This window comes from Glandiceps talaboti, chromosome 2 (assembly GCF_964340395.1).
Source record: "Glandiceps talaboti chromosome 2, keGlaTala1.1, whole genome shotgun sequence".
Taxonomy (NCBI): Eukaryota; Metazoa; Hemichordata; class Enteropneusta; family Spengelidae; genus Glandiceps; species Glandiceps talaboti.
The window spans coordinates 19,148,047-19,173,794 of record NC_135550.1 but is presented as its reverse complement, the minus strand read 5'-3'; the positions used below and the strand labels follow the sequence as shown (position 1 = coordinate 19,173,794).

Below are 25,748 nucleotides of genomic sequence, written 5' to 3'. Positions count from 1 at the left end.
TATATTGTGTCTCAAGGATTCCACTATATGTCAGCCTCTAATGGCTTTCTTTCAAGCAACTCATTCAACTTTATTTTTAAACAATGCACGTTTTAATACTTATTCCAGTACAATAATTTAAGCGTTGAAATTTGCCTGTGCCAGAAGACATTTTACACATTATCATATAACATATAACTGGTGAGGGATACACCAAGGGAAGTGTTTACAACATGACCAGTTTAAACATAGCATATCCTGTGGTTCACTTTTGAGTCTCTGGTACATATGTTGGACACCTTTGTAGTGTTAGCCTGAACCTTATACATTTGTAGTATTGTTGTCATTGCACACATCGCTATGTTCACTGTGGTAATGTTTTGTGATATTGTCATTGCACATGTCAATCTGTTGACAGTGGTTGGGGTATCTCTGAGTTGTTTTGTCTTAGGCTCAATAAAGCCTCATTCAATAGTGCAATATCTGCTTCTATCTGTGTTTGAGTAGTAGTACCACTTTGACCATTATCAGGACTAGCATTCGATGCTGCAAAACCTCCTGCTGCAGTGTTGCCCTGCAACAAAATAATATAAAATCACCTATATCTGTATGTGTGTTATAGTTTGTATTTCTGATAGTGAAGTGTGTTATATTTTGCATATCTGTGTAGTATTTTGTATTTCTGATATGAGATAATGTTTCTCATGATAGAATAACACATACCCCGGTAATAATGATACGACTGAAGTGCTAATTACAAATCAGATTTTTTTCATTTGTGGTATGTTTACAATTAATTAACTCTTGAGTTCTCCTTAACATTCACATATTCTCCTTCAGAATTGATTACTGTAAATCAATTCTGAATTTGTATGTTGTTTTTGTTTTCTAGGACCATTTTAATCTATATACATTGGTGCTTGATGTTATACACTGTGGCTACAATATAAAACCAGTCATTGTATGCATTAGGTATCAGTTACAATTAACAATATTTTATGAAAACCAACTAATCATACTTTGTCTAGACTAAATGGTGTCATATTGTAGCTTTTTTCATCTGATGTGGAATTGCCAAGTCAAGTCATGTGTGGACCATTTACATTGACTCCTGTACATATATAGGAGTGGATATTAAAATTCACCACAGGTAGCACCGTCCTTATGGAACAAGACAACTAATTAATGGCAATAGATAAAAACACAAACATAGGGGTGATGAGATATGGATAAAGCAGATACACACACTTAATGAGTGCCTAGACAGATAGTATTCAAACAGATAAAACATGCACAAATACACACAGAGTGTAATATACTAGTACTTCATCACACACACACACACACACACACACATGCACGTGCACATATGCAGATACTACGTCTATATACTCAGACGATTGCATTGACAGATATATAGAAAGAAAGACAGTAAGACAAAGGTTGCTATGACTACACAGTACTGTGAACCTATCAAAGTGACAGTGAAGTGCAAATTATGCAAATTGCTTTCACTCCTTGACATCTCCATGATCTATATCAAATCAAACAAAGTATAGAATCTCTAAACATTGTACTTACACTTGCTTCACTTGTGTCTATTTGTTCAGCCAGACTATCTAATGGTATAGGGTTCTCTCCATCAATACTAACAGTCACCTTACTGCTCGACCCAGAGTCAATATATAGCCTGTAATTACTCGGCAAAAATAAGTTGAAGTCGTGAACTAATTCTGGCTTGCCTTTGAAAAGTGTGCCGATCTTATAGACTACTGTTATTGTATCCGTACTGTAAGAGAAAAATACAAAAAAACACTTGATGCAAATCAATACATGAAATTGATCATTGTTAAGTGGTTAATGCCTTGTGGCATTCTATCTGTGAATGAAGAGATGTAGCGTGTTCAGAGAATTGTACAGGGACGAGGAATTGAGAAAATCTAAAAGAAATGCTTTAATGGTGGCTCTGAGTAGTATTCTGTTGAAGGGGGTCAGAGGTTAGGTTTTGGGTTGGGGGTTTACTGTGTAAATCAATTTCGTAATCAATCAGATAATCATATAATAGATACTTTTAATTCATATTTTTTTTATAATTCGTACAATAAAATAAAATGACACTTTCTAGAATCATATTTCTTTGGTAACGCAATTGAAATTTCTACATATAAATTAGACTAATTAGCATATTTTTTGCTTTCGTGGTATGAAACTTGTTAACAAGGATGCACATGTTAAACAATAGTTTAACATTTTGGCAAGAATACATAATCATGTTTGCATTAGCAATCAGTTTTTGAATGTGCTTACTACGTATTTTATGTACATTTGGGGGTATTTTCAGTTTTAAGTTTAGCAATAGTGTGAATGTATGTATTTTGGTGTACAGAAATGACTGCCATTTGGTCGTTATTGCAAAAGTCACAAAACAAAGTGACATGCATATGTGGAATATAGTACTGGACATTTGTTGAAGGTTTAGTTGAAAATGGCCTAAGCATGTTTGAGATACAGGTGTGCATGGACTGATGGATGAACAGACAGATGGACGGACACATGGGAACTAACATACTGGGTCCCCAGACTTCATCTGTTAGGGGCTAAAAAGATTTATACAATTTTAATAGCACAAAATCAAATTTGTGTATGGCAATTGACTTATTTGACAATGCTTGGCAATGGGCTTATTTGACTTTGTATGGCAATGGACTCATTTGACATTGGATGAAACTGGAGATGAGTGAGAAATGTATTTAATGTTTATGTGCAGAAGTATAGTGTAGGCTATGATAAATACCAGCAGTGAAGATGCTGCATTCTTCACATATTTAGTCTATGTCTGTGTCTTTATGATATGATTTATGGTTGTGGCTTTTATAAACTTCCCTATCAAGTTTATGTAAATACAGCACCTTCCCTGATTTATTCTCCACCATTCACATACTTGTCATTTACAGCATGGTTCTAATACAGCAGATAATGGTAATGTATGTACGATCTACAAGCTAAACTATCATTTGACTGTTGCTATGGGCACAGTCCTGTTGCAAGGCACATCTTCATATATTTGTTTATTCACTTATTTATCCATCCCTGTTGTTATCTTTGCAACATAAGTGATTATTTGGCATTTGCTATGGGCATGGTCTTGTTACTAGGCATACATTTTTTTTAAAGTTCATCCACACTTGTTCATCCCTGGTTTTATCTTTGTAGTATACACCATAATTTGACTGTTGCTAAGGGCATGGTCATGGTTGCTATGTCCAATTGTGTCAAAGTATTGTGAACAATATCTGTAGAACAACACTTCCAGAAACATTCCCACCAAAGTTCAGCCCCATTCAGTGGGTAGTTTTAGAAATTTATGTTTTGGACCAAAATGAGAGTTTTACATATTACTGATGGGATCATCATGTCATTACTACTTCTTCAGCTACACATTCCAAAATGCATCCCTATAAAATTTAAGCCAAGTTTAGTTTTGGAATTAAAGATTTTTTTACCAAAAAGACACTTGTTTAGACCTAATTTGCATATTGCCAATGGGATCATCATATCATGAACAATTCTTCATCTACACATCCCTATGAACACTCCATGAAATTAAGACACATCTGCCAAATTGTTCTGGGTTTAAGGTTTTTGACCAAAACCAACATTTTTTTTACCCAAATAATACATTTGTATTGTGATCATTTTGCTTTGAACAATTTCCCAACTCGACACCTGAACTAATGTCCCCACCAAATACCAAGGCAATCGGTCGTGTGGTTTTTGGCGTTTAGTTGTTTACACGAGACAGACAGACAGATGCTTTACCATGCCTATAGCACTACTGAACCTCAGATCAGTTGAGCTAAAAATGATACTCCAGTTGCAGCTAAGTGCAGGTCTAAAGTTCAATTCTCTGGTAATGTATGTCTGCCCTTTGCCTGACCAGTTAATCACATCCATCTTGTATGTGTACATAACTCACAAAATACACTTTCTAAACGTGTTGTTTTTTGTCACTCCTTTCATGGGTAATGAATAACTGACCTATGCCTAACTGATAAATCACACCCATCCCTAAGTGCACATAACATACAAAATACCCTTACTATAAAAATATATGAAGACAACTATGTTTGCTGACAAAGCTCATTTCTCTTTATAACGCTGACTTTTGTCTATATCTCTTTAAATGTATACAGCCCCACCCATCATTGGAGACTAGTATTGCTACTAGTTCTGTAACTATACACTTAAAACAGAGTTGATGTCAGAAGTCAGGGAGACCTAAACATTTATAAAAATGTATTTGCTACACTAAATTAGCTAGGCATTGCGATGTGATATGTAGGTACAAGTTATATGTTCAAATAACCAGTCTCTGGTACATTTAGGGAGTAAATGCCAGCAGTCTGCAAAGCATACAATTTACATCAAATGTATTTGCTACATTGAATCAGCCAGACATAGCTGATTCATTTGTAGGTACAAGTTATATGTTGTGATACTGATAAAAAGATGTCAGTCAATGTACGTTCATTAGGCAAAAAAAAAAAGAGAATTGTTTCTGGTCAGCACGCATATCACTTATGTACACTTGCATCGATCTATTTGTTTGTTTGTCCAGCCCATGTAGTCTGCAGATCTGGGGGAAAACAAAAAAATAACCCTCCCTACTTCAGTGAAGACAACTGCAGAGCCAATCATGAACAGCAAGTGACATCTGCTCCACATACACACTTGCTCTAAAATACTAAATAAAAAGAGTATAAATAGTACATTGAGTGACAGGTTTGTTGAGAATATTTTTTTTTATTCTGAATTTTTACAACTAATATAGCAACCATTTTTGTGTTATCATCATGAAGGTCATGGAGTATTCCTCTAAACATCGTTGCACCACTTTTGACAAAATGTCCTGACCAGAAACAATTCTCTTTTTTTTTGGCTTTAAAACACGGCTAGACAAGAAATAATGCAGTTTTTATGCAATATCAAATCACAGATTATTCCCCCCCCCCCCACCACCATGTTTAGCATATTCTGATTGACATTTTAGCAACCTATAGGCTGGAATCAATGAATCAATGCCAATGGGGGTTTTGAATTCCTTAGAGATTCCTTAAACCTCAAAATACAAATCCCCATTCGAATGGATTCAAGGCTAAGCCACCTATAACTATCATATCATCTTACATGTACATGACATTTCAATGCTGTTCTAAGCCTTATGGAAAACAAGACAAACTCAAGTATTGATGTCTGTCAAAATATTTACTGACTGTGTTCCTCTCCCATTTAATACCTGTGGATCTGACACCTATTGTGTATGTTTTTGTAAGTAAATAACTATTGTTAAAATGGATCCATGTTATATAATATAAACAACCCAAAAATTATACTATGGCCATGACAAAAATTGTACAGATAGTGTATCACTACATTATAAACTACAACACTTTGTTTATTTTGAGTTAATTCCGATATTTTTTTCTCTACTCTATTCTTGCATAACCTGTAGATTTGTCTTCAGCATTTCTGTGTTTATATGGTTGATTTTAGGTTAACTTTTGATAACTTGTGCACAGAGTAACAAAGGTGAGGTTGATTTTTATCTGAACTGCATTTCTTAGGGAACAGAAGTGATTTTCACCAAAAGGTAGTAAAAATGGCATATCAGGCTTAGAATAGGCCCATTGTACACTGGAACAGGGCATTATGGGAAATACACACAATTAGGAGCTTAACACTTCTTGAAACAGGGGTGTGAATAATTATGGCCTTTTACTAGCTGACTGATCATTTTCAAGTGTAAACCTAGGTTCATTATTATGCCTGTACTCAGCTATTGTTAAACTTGCCCATTATTTGTGTGTGTGCGTCAAACTATGGCCCCATGACCACGGTTACATACACTAACTAACTTCTGTAAGTGTGAACCCAATGCTAATGTAAAACAGACGACACACAGATCGACCAAACTTGTAAATTCTAATGCTGGCAGTAATATGTGTCAATGACCTGTACAAAAAGTATGCATCCTGTTGCTGGTGAACCTAAGAGTTCATTTCCCTCTGAAATAAAAAGAAGGATCACGTGTCATTTTAACTAGTTGCCTGCTACTTGAGTCAGCTGTTAGCTCCGATAAATCAACACTGACAACAAAGGAAACTGTTGTCAGAATGGACTTGATGGAGACATCAGGGACAGGAACAGTGATATATAAATATGAGTAGTTATCTTGATTAGTTATCACCAAATGTTGGTATAGCACACTTGTCAATACCATATGTTGTTGACATAAATATTACATTTACTCATGTTGCATGTAAAGTGCTTCACAGGGATTCTTTTTAGAACCCTGGGAAAGACTGTGTTTAAATTTAGTGAAACCTACATACCTGCATGTGACATTAACATTAACCAGCTTGGTGGGAAATTCCAAAAAAATGTGTTGGGGTGTGAGCGTATGGAGAACTCTGGCAAATCTTACCCACCAACTTACTACTCATAGAAATAACAAGTCTTCCTTGATGATACCCCAACATTTCAACTTAGCAAATCATATTCTTAATATTTTATGACAATAACTGCCAATCAGTCATTTAATCATGTGATCATGAAACAAAGTGTTGATGATTTTTGGCTATTTGACCTTGAAGATAGAGGTCAAGGTCAAAAGCCAACTTGAAGGTCTCAAATGGAAGCTGATTCTGGATGGGTGTAGTTTACTCTTTGATAGTGGGGAAAATGTGAAGTTTTGTGACTCTTTATGTCTATTTGACCTTGAAGATGGTTAAGGTCAAAAGTCAAGGCATTGTTAGAAAGCTTATTATTGATACAATGAGTGTAGACACATGAATAAAGTCTCTAAAGTATCTATTAAGCTTCTATTAATGTTTGGACAAAATATGAATTTTGTGCCAAAGATGGCTGCCATTTGACCAAAGGTGAGGTTAAAGGTTTGGTTGAAATTGAGCTATGCATATTTGAGATACAGGTGGACATACACGGATGGATGGACGGACACATGGGACCCAATGTAGAAGCCTTCCACACTTCAGGGGTTGGGGGGTGGGGGGGGGGGGTGAATTGTTATGCTGAGAACTGGTGTGTGCTGTGCTTCAACTGAGTCATATTTTCCCCAATTTTCCAACATTAATTAGCTTTGTTCAGACCATTCAAATCCATCTGGTTGCTTGTATTACAAGTTTTAGTCATAGACAACTTACTAACTAATTCATATTCTGAATTTTTACAACAAATATGGCCACCATTTGTGTGTTATCATCATGAAGAACATGTAGCATTCCTTTAAGCAATTCCAAATAGTGGCATGAAAGCAGAAATACCACTCAAGGTTCTCGCTTTTAAGTATCATGGTGTACTCTGGGGAAACAACAAGTTGAAAATACCCTACAACGCGGCTAGTTAGCAGCCGTGCAAAATGTACCGAACACAACCTGCAGGAAAGATTATGTGAAAATGAAGGTGTTGCATTCTGGCTGTATTGCCTCTAGATAAATTGTGATAAATGGTGAAAGAAAGGGTTTTTCTCTCTTCAACTAACTTCTCCCTGTCTACATGACTGTTTGATACATTATGTATCACTGCATAGCTAGCTGCATGACATAATTTTTTAAAATATTTTTATTTCTTATTTCATTTTTTATTTATTTTCTTTATTTTATTTTCTTTATTTGATCTTTTTAGTATTCAACACAATGTCATCTTTTATGGTAAATGTAGTTATGTGTTATTCTTAGTTTTTTGTATTTTAAGATGGTGACTTTGGTAATTTTAAATTTTGCTTTGTGAAGTGCCTCGGAACAATTGCTTTAATTTTTGGATTTTGGCACTATACAATCTCTTACTTTATCATTATTATTATTATTATTATGATGATTATAAATATATAAATTATCTGAAATTCCAGATCAGAATTTTACATGAAATTTTGCAGAATGTACAAAGCTGGATTTGATGGTGTATCAGTGGATGAGTTTTTATCAATCTTTTGTATTACCTTTGATTTCTGACTTCTCTCATAATATCGAGGAAATGTTCATAAAATTCTGGATTTTCTTCAAAACTCGATCTAACTTTGTCTACAAAATGAACGGCATTTTCAGCTGTGACGGTCTTCTTCTTGGCCTCTGGTTTCACTACAGCTACTGGTGTTTTGGGCTGAAAAAACGACAACAAATGTAAAACATATCAACATTCAAATTTTGAAGTGAGTTAATAGTTATATTCTCAAATTTAAACTCTTTGAGCCATTTTCAAGAAGTTCATATAGTTCCGACAATTTGGTATGTTAGTTTGTTAACACATCCTAGCACTTAATACTGCTGTCATAGCAACATGCAAAGTGACAAAATGTTGGCAGTAAAAAATGTTTTATGTAGTTTTCCTTAACTATTAATCATTTCTAAATTGTGAGTTTACATATGATGGAGATTATTATCGGCTTTCCTTGGCAGGATATCATCTCAATTTAACACAGTTATCTTGTGTGCACGACTGGAATGTATGGTTACCATGGTAACACAACAAATGACATAAAACTAAAGCCTGTGATTAATGGTCTGTATTGGTATGTTGTCATTGTGATTTTAACCTATACTACCGAGGAATATCTCTGACCAGGAATCCAATGAAAACAAATTCCAGTTTTTTCAAAATTTCCTAAATCACCTATTTCAAAATCAATATGTATAAATCTGTCCTTTGTTGATAGAATTCCCTGTATCTTGATTCATTTTCAAACCAAATGTAACAGGTCTTCATAGAAGACACAGGGTGCCCCCCCCCCCCCCCCATGTAGTTTAGTTGTGTGTACCGTAAAAGGTTAAAGTGAAGGTCAATATCAAAGAAACAAGGTGTTAAAAGATAACTTGTACCTGATAATATAGGGGTAGACACTTGAATGAAGTGTTCATGTATTATACATTCAAATGATATGATATGTGATACATGTGATATGCAAGAAATTAACTGATTTTGTTAAGTGACCCTGAAGGTCAAGGTTAAGGCCAACTTCTTGATAAAATGCTCACATCTTATTATGTAGGGTAGGCATTTGAATGAAGTCTCTATATAATATAGTTTTTAAGTTATGCAATAAATATTGATTTTTAGCAACAAAATGGCTGCCATTCAGTAAAAATTGACGCGCTCCACGATTAACAATTAATCAAATATCTCCCTGCCTGTATTATTTGTGAACGTGATTTAAAAGAAATTGAACACAAATGAACACAACTGATTGCATGTGATATGTGTACCCTGTCACGCTTTATCACAAATAAATGATATTGGCTGTCTGTAAGTGTAATGTCAGTAACAATATGGTGGTATTCTGTCACACTATATCACAAATAAATGATGTGGTTGTACTCCATCACACTATATCACTAACAAATGATATGGTGGTACTCTGTCACACTATATCACTAACAAATGATATGGTGGTATTCTGTCACACTATATCACAAATAAATGATATGGTGGTACTCCGTCACACTATATCACAAATAAATGATGTGGTGGTACTCCGTCACACTATATCACAAATAAATGATACACTAATAAAAACCTCAAATGACAGTAATTCCAAATGTTACATGACCTGTACCATAGCTAGTCATTTATAGAATACATATATATTTAAAACAAATTGTACAGTGACTCATACAATATCTAACTCTCTGTAATGTTTATAAAATAATCAACTTGCACTGCAAGACTCGTACTGGCAGTTTAAACTAAAATATACTCAAGGGGAATTTCTTTGTGAGCTGATTTTTATTTGGTCTATATTGAACAGATATATAGGACACCAAACTAGTTTCACATTCCTTTGGGAGAGCTGCTAGCAACAATTCTAAATGCCTGGCAGAAAGAACCAAAAGTAGAACTACAGGCTAAAATCTCAAAGCAAAACATTTGATGATGACTATGTGTTGATTGAAATTTCATGAAAAAAGTAGAATATGACTGTAATAATTATAAAGATAACTTGGAATTGGAGTAAAGATGCATAAAAGCTCATACTACAGATTCAGGGTCCATGTCTAAAAACTTTACTTTTTATATAAATTTAGTCAGATGCATCTAAACTGCACTTTTATCAAAATTGACCAGAATGAGAGCAAAATTTGATAAAATATGTCGTTTTTTACATTACTATACTTGTACGTAATTATATCATCAGTGAGCCTAGTATAAACATGACACAAATTTGCAATATCTACAGAATTACAAGGCTGATGGACGAATATGAAGGTTATACAGGTAATGAATAGAACACCGTCTATGTCACGTACTACCTAGGTTGCCGCTACTTAAAATGTCAATTTGTTAATCACTTCATGATTCAATTTCTGTATAATATACAAATATATACATATATATTATATTATATATAGTTCTTTGATTCCTCAGGGAGAGCGGAGAGCTGAATTCCTTTTCGTTCCATGGAGTATTTCCTTTCTTTTGAATAAAATTCCAATTCTAAGACAACAACAGATCTGTATGACGATAATTTAAAATGTATTGTTGGTATCAATCACTGGGTCCTGGAGGTGCTAAAAGAGATCTGATTGCCAACAGATATTATGTATTATGCTATTATATAGCTGGTAATGAGTTTGAGATGAAAGTGCTGGGATAGAATGTTTGAGTATTGAAGGTTTTATTAGATAACAACATGTATAGGTAAATACAGGTTTGTGTGTGAATTAATCACTTTGTGTAGATAACCTTAGATGTCAATCACACACACACACTCATTCATCATTTTGGGTACACATCCCTGTACCACCACCACCACCACCACCACCACCACCACCACCACCACCACCACCACCATCACCACACACTGAATGACATAGATATATGTTAGTTCACGTTAATGTCACACAGAATGTAGGAGTGGAATACATTCACATGCATAGGAACAGCAACTGTGTCACACAGAAAGTAGGCGTTGACAGATCCACAGGGGTGGACACATACTAGACTGTAGGATATGTCATGTTGTTCAGTCCTATCTGGCTTCTAAACCACAACTGTACTAACTGCCCAATATCCTGCAGTGCAACCAGATTTGGTTGCAGCCAATCAAATATCATTATGTTCTGAAAAAAAGTGTCAAAATGACAAAATGGTTTCTGTGAGGCATGCAGTAATTATACCTTCACATGATTTTTTTGTGAGGTAAACAGCTGTGATTTGGTTTTAGAACATTTTGTATACTGAAAGAGTACATAGGCAAAACCATGGCCACATTTTTAATCATGTGCAGTCTTTTAGATGTACACTATATATGACTGATGTCAGCTTTAAAACTCATATTAGTTGAAATATCAATAAGCAAACAAAAACTTATTCATTTGACCTTGAAGTTTAATGTCATGGTCAAATAAAATACACTTGTTTTTAAGAGGTTAAACCCTGGCGCATAAATTACATACATTTTAACTATGTCACCAGTCAAATAAACTTTGTAATGAAATCAGCTGCTACATGGTTCACAATTCATTTTGTGTACATGTAAATCAGAACATGACGTGAGCATCCATGCATGTGGTGACCATTCTGTAGCTCTCTCCAGGTGTTGTTTGTTACTGGCTTAAGCTGAATTATCATCAACACTATTGAAATAGGTCAACCATGCAACTAGCTAGTCAGATACTTTATAAAAATAAGTTCGCCTTGCCCCTTAAAGTAAATAATATTATTGACTTTATATCAATAAAAATAATACTCATAATGATAAGAGAAAATCGATCTGTCCCGATTCTTTGTAAGATGTTTGGTGAAGGGTGAGGGAGAAGTACGTGATGGCCGGGCACTATGTACATGTAGCTTGGAATCCATGCTGTGTTGTTTTGACTTGATAAAATCTGAAATATCTGGAAATTAATATGGCTACAGGCTACTCGTACTACATGTATGTTTTGATTTGTTTTCAATTATTTTCGTACAGCATTAAAAGTTATAAAATATCTGGGTGTAACTTTAACTCTCATAATATTGACAGATTAAAGTTACATACGGTCTAACTTGTGACCTCAAATGTTTTAGCTAAAATAGATAAAACTCATCTATTATAATTCATCAGAATTTGAGCCTTTAAATGAGTAATACATTGTATATCAATCATATTAATTTAATTTCTCAGCGATCCTGATGTCAAAATAATTTCAGTTTGCCTCCATGAAATAATATTGGTCTTCTTCATTTACTCGAGATGATTACAAAATATTTTTTTAGTATATGTAAATGCAATTATAATGTATCATTATTGCACACATGAAAATCAGATTATATTTTCCGACCTGGAACATGAGTCCCTTTTATGTCAACATGTTTACAAAAATAGTGTTTGATTGTATCTCTCTAAGCCTTTGTACAGCTGCCCACAAAAATAATTTAAAATTAAAAAAAAAAAATTTAATTTTCAAATTTTCACCAAAATGAACAAGTAAAGTGTTGAATCAGATATTTCTGGACATGACTGATGACACAGCTATGGTTAGACATATTATTTTGATAGTAATAGTGCAAATAGCATGAAATGTGATCTCTACTATTAAAGTGTGTTGTCATTTGCAAACCCACTTGTGGCTCCATTGAGCAAAGTTGTTAATGTGTGTTTACCTTCAGAGTACTTGAAATCTACAAAACCTAGCTTTACAGTAAATCGAGTGTGACTAGCATTCATTGTCCGGCTAACACAATCATCGCAGTTAAGGACTTCACAACATACTCTATACATACAGTTGCCTAGACAAGAGTAGCACTTTCAGGAGTATTTTTATACTCGTTTCAAACAGCTAGGTGATCATTCATCAGGTTATTTATTAGCTTGTTTAACTTACTATTGTGTTTAGTGGAAACACCTCCATTTTGATAAAGTAGTTGTAGCCAAGTGACAAAAAACCACACATTTCTATCAAGTCTTTATCTGTATATAATAATAGTGGTGAGTTTGCTGTTGAGGAGTTCATGAATTGGGACACCTACCCTACGTTATTGATGAATTGGGGCACCTCTACTCTACATTATTGATGGTATTGCACAAAAATTTAATCACTTGCTTTCTGTGACTGCTGTAATTTGTTACTAGTTGAGGAAAACAATAGATGCATTGTGCCTCTCAGGTCAACTGGCTATTACACATTAGTAATAAACAAACATGTAACAATAATATCAGGCGATTTTTTTTTCCATTCTGACTAATTTTGTCAGTGATTCTGCTCAGGATTGAATACCCTAAAGTGGGGTGGGGAATGCATAACAAAATTGCATATCTATACCTTAGAAGTTGTTGAATACTAGTAATTTGGGGGCAGAAACTCGATATAAAATCCTGGGGGACTGAGATTTTACCTACTTTAAAACTGCCTTGATAAATACACCATTTATTGTTTGTGAATGACGAGATTAAAGGCAAGACTGTTGTCATGGTGATTTTGCATACTCTAATTTGCAAATGCTGCGTTTAAGTTGTTCACCTTCCAATTGACAAAAATACCATACCATATTGAACGCTACAAATCAATCCTGCACACAGTAACTCATAAACAAATGACAGTCCTGCTGGGATAAAGTACTTGTCAATATTCCTACCGGTACTATTAGGAGTGTCTGTACCTGATTATTACGAGGTTATGAAAATGATTGGTATTTGAGATATTGACAATTTAAAGTATGTGTATGCAGACCCCCTGCTGAGTTACAGTCAATATTAAACCATCACAAATACAATTCTGAATATTTTCAGTCCAATATATAATATCGATTTTTTACTTGTTTGTATTAAAAAACAAGGTAGGTCATTGCAGCACACCTGTAATTCTAGTTATGTTCTAAGGTCTATACAGTCAGATTGAAAAAAATTGTTGGATAAACCCACTGCAGTATCACGTTAATAGCTTTTCCTTTATGTATGTATGTATGTATGAAACATGAGCTGGGAGATTGAATTGGTATAGATTCCCATTAAAAGACATCACGAATATGATCTCATCGGGGGGCATGATCCAACAAAATGCAGAATGATGAAATATGGTGTGATTTGAGAGAACAAACAGCCTGTATCCTGATCTGCATACTATACACCTATAAATGAAACTACAATTGAACGAGAGAATAATTCGACACTGCATGTGTTGATGAAATCTACATGGAATCACTGTCAGCTGTACTAACTGTACAAGTACACACAGCACGTAACTTTTCACCTTGGACTTCATAAGTTCACTAGTTTACAATCAATCTCAGGTTACAACATTAGTTAGGTATAATTTGGTTGAAGGTAATTTTGTTATTGTAAATGGCTTGCCACTGGCGAAACATAATGGAGTTAATGTCCACAATATAATACAGTGAACTAGTGAAGTGAAACTGATAAGTACTCACTACGGAAATTATTATTAAACTGGTAATCTTTTTTTGGAACCGATATTTGATTCATACCAGAAACACATTCTCTTTTTACTGAACAATGAGTAGAATATTAAGAGTTCACAAGAATTTAATATATGAAAGTGTGTGTGCGACTTTTAAGTATTTAATTTCTAAGAGATTTTTTGTTCATGTACTCAATCTACTGAGGTAAGAAAGAGGTATTTTGGCAGTCATAAACTGCCGATTTCATTTGTCATACTTCATAATCATTGATTTAGTTTTCTCATGGTCTCTTCAAATCAATGCAATTTTTAAGCATGTGTAACAGATATGGTACTTAGTGAAAATGATAACTTATTTTGTTTGTAATTCAGAAGTTGATTATTATCATTTACGTATTATTCACACTTTATTTGGTTCATAAACTGAACTGCACAGCCCCTCTCCTCTCCCCATCCTCTATAGCAGTATATTTTCATCCAAATATGTGAGACATTTTGACTTCTTGTTTGAGCAGACTAAGATGATTTCTGATCCTAAATTTTGAATATTTGTACAGTCGGACAGGCTACTCTACTTGTTGTGGCAATACTCACACCACCATATATGAAATGAGAAGTGCTTGTATGAACTCCCCAATGAAGTACAATCTCATTTCAGATTCTCTGTTGCAGACTATTCCATTGTGTAGAGAGGGGGGTAAGAGGGGACGAGTTGAACAGAGTAGGCAGACGAGTTGGACTATCCATAAACATCCCTCTAATGTCTTCCCAAAATTCAAGTAAGCTATAAAATTATTACCCCTAGCACATATGTATGGTTGCACAATCATCAACTTCCCAACTCCCTGGGGAGTATATTTTGCCTGTTGCCACTATTACATCTCTGCCCTGCTTTATACAACTGTGGGGAACAATGGTTGTACAAATCTTGCTCAAGGACTTGAGAAACAAATGGATGCTGTAAAGCTTGGTCTGGTGACTTGCAGATTATGAGTCGAAGACAACTAAACAATACTGCCATCATGATCTCACTACAGACTTGATATCTAACAATATTCGGCACGACAAAGACAAATTTCTTTATATGATGACTTTTCAGCAATACATTACATATATTATTTAAAATCCAAGTTTATAATTTTATTCCAGATACAAGTATATGTAAAAAAACATAGCAAAAAAGCGATACTAACTTACACACTACTGAAAAATATTGGAGTAAAAATCTGACATGCTTTTCACAAGTCAAATCACTCAAAAACTCTACCATGTCCCTAAACAAAAAGTAATGGCAAGACTACAATATATCTAATATATATATATATTTATATATGATATTTAAAGGCGTGGGTCAAATTAAGATTAAAATTCAGGCATGAAAGACAGTTGTCCGGCAGACCAATAGAAAAAGTTGGTCCAGAACGAAAGAGTAATCTCATCAACTTATAAGATAACAATAATGTGAGAATCTGGATTGAAACTCCGTCTTTAGCACTCTAAATATGTGCGAGCTATTTCAAGAATTCTGACGTAGAATGTTTTAACGACAGTAAACGGACACTTGATTCTCGTACTGTTCTGTACTTCACCGTAGTGACATGACAAATCACAGAAAGTCAATGTAGAGAGAACAGTACATGGTTAGCTTGGTTTGATAGTTTGACTGTTTTATCCTTGTCAGCGCTGCATGCACTTTCTAGCATTCCAAACATACTGATCCAGTTGTAACAACAAATCGTTATAAAAACATGTAGCTAGCCCAGTATACAAATAAAACACTAAACTATGTTTATCTGGATAAAGTAATTAGATTTGCAGATTAAATTATAGAAATACGAAATCAACATGGGTTTCATTTGTAACTGATACTAAATCAATAGATTAATTTTCACATACAATACATCTAATGAGAGCATGGAATGAAAACCTAATTCAATCTCCATGGTTATGTAAGTTAATTTATTTGATTATAACATAGGCTGGGTCAAATTGACATGACAATTCAGTCATTAACATGGTGATTAAAACTGCAGTCTCATCAATATCATAAACATGATACTTGGATCAATTTTGACCACACAAACACAATGTAGGCTTCTTATTACACACTCATCGGCCTTGTTGCTTGATATACCGCCCACCAAATTGTTATCGACGTACAAGTTCAAAGGTCAATATTCTATCTTTAGACATTTTTGTGCTGGGAATACGTACAAAAGACAAACGCACAATGCAACAGATTTCCATTCAGGTTTGGGGCTACATTTATGTTGCTTTGCATACTCTTTAGGAGATTCTAAATTCTCCATTCTAAAATTGTCCTTTAGTTAGATGTCTCATAACAATAAACGCAAAGCTATCAACTGTGCATGGATAAAAGAGTGACAAAAGTTAAAACAGGTTGTCAGCAGCAGCCCACTTCAACAGATACAAACTTACAGTAATACTGCCCATTGTTCTCATATTCGGGGTATATGATCTCATAGAGGAGACGGCATTCATCTCTGTCTAGTACTTCACAATGGCAGACAGTAACAGTTTTGACTTTCAGACTCACAAAAAAATTATCTCAGAGTACTGAATTTTCTTTGAACGACAAATTTCCAATGTTTGATGGACCAATGGCACTATGTATGTATGTATGTATGTATGACTAGGAAGTAATATGATATTATAGTAGTCCTTGAAAATAAGTTATTATAGACATTTGAAGCCATGGCTTATCTTCCATGTAAAGGCTATGTCACCATACAATATATATGTATGAGTCCATAGACCCTATGGTCTATGATGAGTCTGCTGACAGAAGTGCTAGTGATTGTGAAGAGAGTTGCAGGTCGATCATTGGATCTTATTAATACTATTAAACATTCTACCTCCATGCCAAAGCTGACTGAGATAAAACTAGCACCTCAACTGCTGTTACAGGTTGATATCTAAAAACTCCTTATAACCATCTATATATATACTGACACCCCCTTCAAAAAAAAGCAAAAAAAAAAAAAGCATCAAAAATAATAATTTGATTAATTTCAATTGTTGTTAGTTTTGTTGTGGTCTGGTACATGGTATGGTATGCTTTCATGTATGATTTTACATGAATACATTTATGATACCAAGTTCATATCAATCTATCATTTTTGGCCCAGGCTGCCTAAGTCCTAATTTATCATGCTGGGTTTGAAATTTACTTTTTTTAAGTCAACGATTCATATAATGAACCATCAGTTTAAAAAATTCTTGGTCCACAGCATAATGTTGGTGGTCAATATTTAGTCACTAGTAGAGTCTGTTAATGTTAGATTCATTTTATGTGCCATTTTTGTCTTCATGGGTATCTTTTAGAAACTTTCAAAAATTCTCAGCTAAAATTTGCTGTGGCTAACTTCCTTTGCAATATACAATCTGGTGAATTCAATCATAGATCTTGGACCTGCCTCCAAGATCTATGTCCCATCTAAGATTGATACTTCTTGCTTTTTATCTAGAGCTGAATGTTGATACTGCTTCAAAACACATTTAGTGGTCCACACAGAGACCACTGCAAATTGAATTTGTTGATCTAAAAACTTGAAAATTCAGGTTACTGGACTTAAGACCACTGCAAAAACTCAAACCACGGTAATGGTGATACAAAACGATTGTAATGTACATGTCTGACTCTTAACCATCCTACTTCACTGATGAAAACTACAGACACTAGCTGTGAAATACATTATATATCATTATCTGAAGTTGAACTGGAGAGTATCATACTTTGAGATGAGCAGGCCACAACAACTAATCTGGGCAGAGAGCTGCCAGACTCACTGCAAGAAATGAGGTCAATGGTTCTTCAAGGAGATGTTCAGAAATGATATGAAATGACAGTTATTAAAGAGTTTTAGTGCTGGTCCAGCTGGGTCACAGGAAGAGTGAGGATCAAGACCCAGGAATAGAAAGCTCTTAATGTCATGGTTTAATTGCAGACTTCAGGAAAAATTGGAATTCACCATAAATAAGGTTGACAAGATGTGAAGCAACCTGTAAAATAAACTTAACTTCACTAAAGAAAAAAACGCATATTTTTTTCAGAATCAATCTTTCAATTAATTCAGGAAAAGCATTTTAAGTGGCACATAAAGACTCACCCCGAGTCGTCTCTAGAGGGCTCACTTGTCAGAAACAATCTGAAGGGTCAAAACGGGGCCTAATATTGCAGGACCTGCTTGCCAAGTCAAGAGTGATTGCAGATGACAGATAAAGTAAGAAACGTGGATAAATAAGACAGCTATATCATCTATGTCTTGTTTAAAGCATCCCTAGGTACCTTGCAACCTTTAAGACTGCAAATCTTTCATTGATGCTTTTTACCATGAAATGCACTTGATGGTAATAAATACAGTAGACTCAAGACAAAACTCACACCCTGTAATATTATGTTTATTCCAGGAACATACAATGAAATGTGTAGAGAGTGCAATGCATGGATTTGAGATAAGTAAGTGTAAACTACCGGTACTACAATTGGCATTTCCAAAATTTCCCATGGTGGCGCTCAACTTCCTGTCTGTGTGTACCTTGGGGTATACATGGGGGTATAGGTTACTCAGTTAATCATAGAGCACTGCTGCTTTCCTCGATGTCTGAACAATATGGAAAGCATCCCTGATTTTACACTTCTACAGAATACCAAGGGACAAAGCTCTTAAGAAACGGTTCTACATGTATGAGGTGATGACTACCCAATTTGAGTGAGGGCGCTGTATTCTCAATTTCCTGTTTTCCTGTCTGAAATGACTTATTGGCTATTACAGACTGATATACAATGTGATCTTAGTCATTGAGACAAATACCCTAAATTCTGTATTAGGGTTGCTATGTTACATGTTGAAATACCACAAAAACCAACCAACAATGTCTCCTCATAATTGCAAATATCCATTTTCCTGACATGGTGGCATTTTGCCATAACTGATCTCACCATGAGTGAATTGAAGATTGCTCCTGTCATTTTCGATAACTGTCATCAAGATGTACGCACATATACTTTGTTTGAATACTTTTGGTTATTTGACCTTGAACATAGGGGCCAAGGTTAAAGTCTCATTAGAAAGCTCATCATAGATAATGTGGCATAGATAAGGTCTCTATCTATTACGTTTCTAGAGTTGGTTGGCTATATCTTAATTTTTGCAACAAATATGGCAGCCACTCTGCCATTATCACAAAGGTTGCCAAAGGAAGTGACATGCATATGCTGACTCTAGCATCATCTGACATTTGTGCCATGTTTGGTTGAAATTGGCCCATGTATGTCTGAGATACAGGTGATAACGGACGGACAGATGGATGGACAGACGGAAGGATGGGACTCAAAGTAGTAGTCCCCTCTGGGCTTTGCCCATAGGGAGGGGGGACTAATAAAATCTCAGTGAAAGCTAAGTTTCTGAGAATATGCGATCTCAGAGAATACTAAATTTCAGACTACAGAATCTCAGAGCACACAAAATCTCACAAGAATACAAACTTTTCTCAGAGAACACAAAATGTCAGCCACAAGAAATGTCGGAAACTAGAGAAATCTCAGACTAGAGAAATCTCAGAGAATGCAAAAATCTCTGACTAGACAACTCAGTCTCAGAGACTAAACAAATCTCAGAGTTTTGTCCCGTCAGCAGTCAGATTGTTAAATTGATGCTAAGTTGTATTTGTGTAGCCTGTCTTTGTTTTTACTTGCCCTTTTTCAGGGGTTTTGTGTAAATTGTTTTGATTTATTCTGTACAGTTGTGAGCTGTAAACTATGTATCCTTTGAGTACTAATACCATTAAATGAACAATACTAAACAAATCTCAGGCGAGAGAAATCTCAGAGAATGAAGAAATCTAGGAGGCTAGAGAAATCTCATAAAATACAGAAATGTCAGACTAGAGAAATTTCTGAGAATACAGAAATGGCAGAGAATGTAGTTACTGACACTTATACCTTACTTACATCATGATAAATGTAGTAGCTGTGTTAATAGCCAACTATTAAACACTGTTAAATATTTCATTGCTGTCAATATTTCTTTAGACTTTGAGACATACATTACATACATACATACATACATACATACATACATACATACATACATACATACATACATACATACATTACATACATACATACATACATACATACATACATACATACATACATTACATACATACATACATACATACATACATACATACATACATACATACATACATACTTACATACATACATACATACATACATACATACATACATACATACATACATACATACATACATACATACATACATTCATACATACATACATACATACATACATACATACATACATACATACATACATACACACACACACACACACACACATACATACATACATACATACATACATACATACATACATACATACATACATACATACATGTACATACATACTCACAATTTTTTGTTTTGATGATGTTTCCTTTGGAGGTGGACTATCCAGCTGGATGGTGACTGGACCATCATTCTGTATATTCACCTGCATGTATGCTCCAAACTTACCATCTAGGGGTGGAAAATTAGTGAGAAATGTATAAAATGGAATAAGAGACCCTGTACATAACAATTCAAGGGATGTCAATGATCAATACTTTCCATGATGTTCATGAAAGAAATAACACATATACAGGGGCAGACTGTATGGGATTAGGCTAACAATCAACTTATCATAGGTTTTAGAAGTTTGCTGTCATTACATGTTGTGGCAACAGTATTCATTTGCCCCTTTTGTTCTAATTTTATGCTTGCATCTACTGTCACAGTGTATGTTTGTTAGGGGTTCACCTCTATAGTCAACTGTGTAGTCTGTCTAATTGTTATTTAGTTGCTTCAATAAATCATGTTAATTTTAACACTGTACACACACCCTGGGTTTTTATTTACTATGTATACCAGTGAATCATGTATATAATATGTGAAGTAATTATAACAACAATGCTTAATTCCTCAGAATCAATGGCAAAAATCAGAAATGACTGTGTTAAAAACATTCACTGTTCCAATAGAGGAAGACAGAGAAATAAAAGAGGAAAACAGAAAATAGTTATCTCACAACTACTGAAATACAAGTCAGTACAAGTGCTACCACATAAGTGAATAGTTTTTGCAAAGACAAAGTTTTATGCACATAACTGGTTAAATGAAGTGTCTGGTGAAAATGTTGGTGTTATTTCTGACAGTAAATGCCTGCAGCAGATATTCACTTACATAAATCATTGTGTAACATGTAGATAAAGGTGATAAAAATTGATAACTTTGACCTATAGAGGGCTCTGTCATCAATAGCTGCCACAGAATATGTGAATGAAATGTTTGGCGAGTCATCTACGGATACTGAAATCAGTGTATCAAATAGGCAGTCTATATCTTTGTGATACTCTTGTCTCAGTGTTGCTATGGCATGGTTGCGGGGTGAATATATGTCAATTTTTAAAATATTTCTTCCCTTGCCTGACTATCTCTGCTGTTATCTTTGTAATTAACACCATCATTTGGCTGTTGCTACATGTATGGGTGTGGTCTTGTGCTCAGCATGTGATATGATCACTTTTATGAAATTACCTTTTATGAAATCAGGTTTATAGTCTTTCCTCAGTGCTTTCAGGAAGTCTTCATAGAAAGCCTGTGATGTATCACCAGCCATAGCTAGATGGTAATCTGGTTTGTTACCTTTCAAAGTACAGCATAATGTAAACTGAAATCAAGCATAGACTATCAGGTCAATCATGGTTATCATTACTAAGTGTTATAGTAACATCGTCTCAAAGTGCTCACATGTTATGTTTAATCTAGCATATAATATATATTCATGCATATTTCAATTTAATAATCACATCCAATCAGCACTGTGCATTTAAGAAATCAAACATCTTTCTTGTCAATTGTGACATTACATATATACAAAACAACCCATATTAAATCTGACTAAGTCTTCATTTACCAAAAGAATATTGTTTCAGACAAATATGGCTGTCCTTCAATTAAAAGTTATATGAGCTTCACAAAAATAATCCATATGTCGGTCCAATGTAATCTATGTATAAGCTTTTAAGGACATCACACAGATCTAAAATGACAACTTTATGCATTGCATCTTATGAGCTTCATGTATAGTACAAATACTTCATTTTTAACAACAAACTGGGCATCCAAATTTGAGAATGTAGTGAAACTAAAGATTGACAATGTGCATATCCTCAGTATGGTATGTCATATTTGTGCCAAATTTGAATGAATGTGACTAGTGTGCATGTCAGAGATACAGGTACAAATAGACAGACAATGATGTGCACCATCTTTCATCCTAAAGAGTTAATGTTTTGAAGCTACCAGCAACATATTTTGGTACCCAGACATTTTGACGACATCCATTGGGCTTATCAGCTAACCAATCACTTGTCAAATGAAAAAAATGTAACCGGACAGATGATTGGTCTTTTGTTGAAGTCCAGGAGGCTTGGGTGAAATATGTTGTTGTGCATCCAGAAATTACTGCGTGAATAACCTACACTTATCTAACTGTACTTACCTGGCTTACACATAGTATTTCATAATTTTTATCCTTCACACTCTTCATCCATCTTTTCTGATTCTCATCTTCAAATATTCTTAAGTTTAATATTTTTCTTACCCTGTGGATTACAGGTCAGTGAGTATGCTGCATGAACTGTATTGCATATACTACATAAGGATTGCATAGCCCTTTAGCTCTAGATGCAAACTAGTGCCTAGAGGGACTGAGAGGGACCAGATTTCCAGAGTCTATGTATGTATGTTCATCATGGAAGCACTGAGATTCATAAACAACATCTCTTCTTCCACTTTTGATTGGGAAACTGACATGTTTTGAACAAGTCACTCGTCCTTTTTCAGTGTCTACACAGGATCTCATAGAATGATCCAATTTGCTGGAGGTGTGAAAAGGTTAGCATCAGTACATTCAGGTGTGAAAGTCCTTTTGTCAGTTACATGTATATGCTTTCTTTCTTGTTATCCAACTTCTTTATAATAATGTTATTGTACATTGCTGGAATGTCATACTTTCACCACCTCCAGCAAATTGGATCATTCTGTCAGATCCAGTTAGATGCTGAAGAAGGAAGAGTAATTTGTTCAAAATATATGTCTCTCAATCAAAAGTGGAAGAAGAGAACTTGTGTATGAGTGATAACATATGTTTATAAATGGAATGAGACTACATTTCCAATAATGTGACATTCAAAATGATTTAAACATGGATCATACTGAGCTTTGCTTTTCAAAACAAAGTCTTTGTTTTCATGGGAATGCAGCAATTATGCTATCCTCACTATTGGTTGATACATGATCAAAGAATATAATAAATCAAGGAAATAAAGAGGCTATTTGGCTTCAGTCATGATAAAAAGCATCTTGATTTGTTTGTTGTTGTTGTTGATGTTTTTTGGGGATTTTTTTTTGGGGGGGTGCAAATTAAATACCCTTTTTTGAGTGAATTGAAATTTTGCATAGCATACTTACATATATTCTATTTCCTTTGGTGTGTCATCTTTTGATATTCCAACCAGTATACACAATCCTTTACCAATGGAGCTAATGAGTTCATCACCAACTGTAAAATAAGGCAAAACAGTGAGATGGAAAAAAAGCTGAAAACTGCTTTATGGTTTAGTCCGTCGTAATTACTATAAAAGATAAACTAATGATAGTGATATCCTTTTTTGTCCGTTGAGATTGTTTTATTCATTTTTTTTATTTCTGAATCAAATTATCCTTCTTGTTGGTATGTCATAACTGAATGATAGTAAAGTAAGTAAACATCTTTAAAGCTGCACTAGCTGCAACTGGAATGTGTTTTTGAAAATGTTTTGTTAAATGCAATAACTTATTTGTAATATCGTACAGGCTGAACAATATTGCATCACCAGTAGATAAGCACATTTCTAGTAGCTAATATACATGATAAATCAAATCAAATTGACTTTTGACCAAAAACCAGCGCCCCCAACAGCGATCGTGATTTCAATGACTTACGGATAATATCGAGCACTGATTAACATGTACATCATGTCTACTTTAATATTGGTATTTTAACAACTTCCATTGAATATATTGCAGTTATCTGATTGAAAAATGATACTCCAGTTACAACAAGTCTAGTGTTAACATAGTGACAGATTCAAAACCAAGCTGTAACTCAAGATTGAAACTTGGCACTGTAACCACCTATAGATAACATTGATTTTTATAAGTAACTGACCAATTTCTAGTGAACACATCTTTGGTTAGTAGGTGAAAAAAATGTCCCAGTTGCAGCTAATGCTAAACTTTTAACTTTAAAAAAAAACCTGTTTAAACCTACAATTATATCTGTACATATTACTGTGGCAGAACTGCTCTCAAGAAATTAAGTATAATTTAGTATAATCAAGCAAGTGAATCATGAATTACATGTATCTTTCTTAGGTGCTATACACATTGTTTTTGTAAACAAAGCTGTATTCTGTCTGTCACTGATCATAGTAGAATTTTGCTATTTCATGAAATACTTGGCTTCAACTAATTGACATGAAAAATTGAATTATGTTTTTATATATATAAAGATGTACAAATGTGTATGTGTGAATCAGTAAAAAATATGAATACATTTCCTAACCTATGAATTAATCAATTGAAATTATGTGTACATTTCACTCATGCATAGATGATATGCACATTACATATTAATTACTAATTTTAACAATAATATGCTACATTACCAACAACGATATTAACAGTCACATTTATACTACGTTTACTGAACTTTCATATATACACACATGTATATTTGATACAACACGCTTTACTCGTAATACGCAACATGAAGTACTACTAAACATAAAATTATCAATTTAAGAAAAAAGTTCGTCTTGTTTACAAATTTACATCATCAATGTTACAACCGGTTGTACATTGTTGAGGTTGTACGAAAACATTTGGTTTCATAAATTCGAATTTTAGGATCAAGCAATATATAACGTTCTGCCTTTTGGTTGGCACGTAGAATACAAATGCAGAAAATTATTCTCATAATCATGAATCATGGGGTCGATCGATCAACGTCTGACACTCTGCACTCGGGCTGACACTGCAGTACTACATACCTGTCACACTGGCCTTCATCACTCGCTGCACTATTGCCCTCATTTTTCTTCGCTTTGGGAACCTAAGCGATTTAAATAAGTGTTTTGGCTACACCTATGTTGTGATTACGGCCTAGTTAACTCGAAATACAGCGAGATTGTTGCTCAATCACAGAAACACATGCATGTAGGTGTACT

General features: G+C 34.4%; 1 protein-coding gene across 1 annotated transcript; it reads right to left on the bottom strand.

Annotated features, from left to right (window-relative positions):
- LOC144453178 (uncharacterized) lies at window positions 1-25,740 on the bottom strand. The gene is made up of 8 exons (XM_078144460.1): window positions 25,572-25,740; window positions 23,950-24,040; window positions 22,979-23,081; window positions 22,012-22,144; window positions 20,849-20,955; window positions 7,997-8,157; window positions 1,561-1,768; window positions 1-553 (listed from the first exon to the last, which is right to left on the bottom strand). The coding sequence occupies exons 1-8, from the start codon at window positions 25,612-25,614 to the stop codon at window positions 383-385; spliced, it is 1,017 nt and encodes a 338-aa protein (XP_078000586.1). The 5' UTR covers window positions 25,615-25,740; the 3' UTR covers window positions 1-382.
- Between the last annotated feature and the right edge of the window lie 8 nt (window positions 25,741-25,748).

Bases quoted from the DNA above. Each gene is read 5' to 3' on its own strand.
- LOC144453178 (XM_078144460.1), bottom strand. From the start codon at position 25,614: ATGAGGGCAATAGTGCAGCGAGTGATGAAGGCCAGTGTGACAG. The intron at 24,041-25,571 runs GTATGTAGTACT...CTTATTTTACAG, and splicing joins GATGAAGGCCAGTGTGACAG to TTGGTGATGAACTCATTAGC. The intron at 554-1,560 runs GTAAGTACAATG...ATTTTGTTGCAG, and splicing joins TAGACACAAGTGAAGCAAGT to GGCAACACTGCAGCAGGAGG.